At 39.7% G+C, this 3,132-nt stretch overlaps 1 protein-coding gene across 1 annotated transcript; it reads left to right on the top strand.

Moving 5' to 3' along the window:
- Positions 1 to 918: 918 nt before the first annotated feature.
- On the top strand, positions 919 to 2,800 carry LOC143883294 (uncharacterized). The gene is made up of 3 exons (XM_077386641.1): positions 919 to 1,234; positions 1,384 to 1,468; positions 1,734 to 2,800. Exons 1-3 carry the CDS (start codon positions 1,217 to 1,219, stop codon positions 2,396 to 2,398), a joined length of 768 nt encoding a protein of 255 aa, XP_077242756.1. The 5' UTR covers positions 919 to 1,216; the 3' UTR covers positions 2,399 to 2,800.
- The last annotated feature ends 332 nt before the right edge of the window (positions 2,801 to 3,132 follow it).

Here is a 3,132-nt window from a genome sequence, read left to right as displayed (position 1 = left end):
TGTATGATTTCCCATCCTTTCCATTCCTTAAAGTAGATTTTTTTTTTTTTGTCATCCACTATAAGACCCCCACTCAGCAGCCAAACCAATCTACACCACTCCAATTCATGATCATGGTTTTTAGTACTACTATTTCATGCATCACCCTTTCTATTCCTTAAAATGTGACAATATAGGAGAAAATTTTGGATCTTTAATTAAAGTAGATTTTTCTGTCATCCACTTTACAATCTGATACTCCATGTCGAATCCAATCTACACCACTCAAACCATGATGCTCCATTTCTATAACTCATCCACCATTCAAAATATCTAGCTCATATGAAACGATCGCAGACCATCCAAACGTGCACCATTCATTCTATGTGGCTTTTAACAACTGGAAACCAATAAGCTGAAATACATACTGTCGACATCGCGCTAAGGACAGTTTAAGGACTATTTGGATGTAGGGTAAAATTTATCTAGGAAAGAAATTTCCCTAGAAAATGAGTTTTTCAGTATTTCGTTATATCATTTTGGATTGAATATTTGAAAATTCTCCTTGTTTTCTAGGAGAATTTCAACCCTTCTAGACCCTGATTTTTATTCTAGATCCAGATGCCTCTAAGAGAATTAATTATAGATGGTCCAACCAGTTCCCAAGTGCCCTCCTAGGGTAGAATTCAACCCATTAGCAATTGGGTTGGCCCATTTTACTCCAATAAGAAAAACATATGATGCATGGAAGTATAGCGCTTCTTATTTAACTTGGAAAAGATGTGCCCAATTTTTTTCCATAATGAAGATGCCTAGGGTATTGTGGACATCCTTTCACCTAAAGCTACTTTGGTTTTGTTGACCACAGAGCCAAGATCATGCTCACTTTATTTTCAAGGTCGGCAGAGGATATTCCAATCACACCTCAATTATAGGTGTCTACCAAAGCAAATTCCCTTTGGCTTAATATTCCAAACTAACGCCCATACCCTTCCCTTAGAGATATGATATAGACTAGGGAAAGTAAAGGGGCAAGCTCTTTTCGAGGTCCCATCTCCTCCTTCATCTCTTCACATGATTCTCTGCATGACCCCCACACCTTTTAGCCTTATAATATTCCATTCCCTCATGTACAAATGAATACCACCTTGTGATTCTTCATTTCTCACCAACCCACATACAAAATACACCCATTCCTCTCCAAACAGAGTTTTGATCACTCTGCTTTCTCTCACTCATGGTTCTTGAACTGGAGGTATGTGGCTCAATTCTGATTGCTTACATGGTTTAGTTCTCTCATGGATATTTAGATTGAATGTATGCTTTTATATTTTTGTTGGCTAATTGAATTTTGTCATAATGTAGAAGTTGTTTTACAAAGTTATTGCGTTTTTGTTGTTTCAGAAGCCTCAGATCACAGAGATACAGGTCCGAATGGACTGTAATGGTTGTGTACAGAAGATCAAGAAGTCCTTACATGGCATTAATGGTAATACATTGCTAATGACAATAATCATGTTTCTCTTTTTCTTCTTTGCAAATCTCCTTTGGAGAAAAAATTCAAGCTATATCACTCCTGAGACTAATTCAAATGGTGATAAACTTGCGAAGCAAGGTCTTGGTGTGATAATCTAAAAATTTGGGTGAAACTTTATACCTACATTGCAGTCTCCTGCACATTTTTACTAATTGATTTATAGCCAATTAATCGAAAACTAACTGAATTACTTCCATTGATTGTTCGCTCATCACAGGTATATATGATGTAAACTTCGATTTCGCTCAACAGAAATTGACAGTAGTAGGGTGGGCTGAACCCGAAAAGATCATGAAAGCCATCAAGAAGACAAGGAAAATCGCCACCATTTGCTCCCACACAGAAGCCAGTGACCCCCCAGCCCCAGAAACTGAGCCACCGGCCCCAGAACCCACAAACCCACCTCCAGCTGAGTCTCCACCTGCCGAACCAGCCCCACCAGTGGAACCCACGCAAGAACCACCACCACCACCACCACCACAAGAAAATCCACCTCTAGAGGAGACACCATCACCAGTGGCCACAGATACCACTGATAGCCAACCAGCCAATCCACCAGAGCCTAAAGACGTGGGGGAGGTCCACATGATACATCACCACCCACATGGCTACAGATATGGCTACAATGAGCATTGGAACAATTACTCTACCCACGATGGATTGAGGCACGAAGGTCCTCCCCATGTTATTCACAGCTATAACACCCACAAACCAACAGCTTACATATCGGAATATGAGTATGTTCGATCACCACCACGGAATTATCGACACAGGATAACTGAACACTCCGCCGATGACTATCAAAGCCATGGTTATAATGATGGGAACAACATTACTTCCATGTTTAGTGATGAGAATCCAAATGCATGCAGAATTGTATAGCGAAAGATAGGGGTTCGTACGAAGGCCTTTTCCTTTCTCTTTTGACTGTAAGGAGAGCCTTACGTAGAAAGTGAGAGTAGTCAGTAAAATAATCAGCAGTGGTGTGATAAAGGCTAAAGAGGATATGAGAGGGCTAAAGAGAGGGGAGAATTAGATGCTTATCTTGTCTCTATGGGGAGAATTGATCCTGTATTCCACCACTGGTCTGTCATTTTCTAGCATGGGGAGAATCCTGTAAAGTTAGTATTCCATAACAGCATTTCTTAGCCAGTCCCTTTTTTTTCTTAGACTGTCCCTTTGAAGAGTATATCTATGATTATGTTATATTAGCAATACTAAGAAAATGAGCCTATGGTTTGGTAAAATGACTGAAATATTAAGACAGAGCATAGCCTTTTAATATGTGGCTGATATAGTGATATGGCTGAAATATTAAGACAGAGCAAAGCTTTTTAATCTGTGGCTGATATGAGCAATTGCCTTGCCTCCTTTATTACCGCCCGGGGGGGGGGGGGGGGGGGGGGGGTGTGGGTGATCAGCACTACCATGTTTTGATATTTAACTTGGTTGTGCTGAGATCATTTCCCTAAGAAAAATCATTATAAAAACATAAAAGGAAAACAGAGGTGGCTCTCAAATTTATTAAAATAGGAGATACCTTAATCTTTTGGAAAATTTGTTAATTAAATATACATTGCGTGCGGGCTATGGATTTAAATGATATCTTTCCCCTT

The sequence above is a fragment of the Tasmannia lanceolata genome, unplaced genomic scaffold (assembly GCF_043159265.1).
Source record: "Tasmannia lanceolata isolate RefF3 unplaced genomic scaffold, GAP_Taslan_0.1 ptg000002l, whole genome shotgun sequence".
NCBI lineage: Eukaryota > Viridiplantae > Streptophyta > Magnoliopsida > Canellales > Winteraceae > Tasmannia > Tasmannia lanceolata.
The sequence above is the reverse complement of the archived record's forward strand: the minus strand, read 5'-3'. Positions and strand labels throughout refer to the sequence as shown.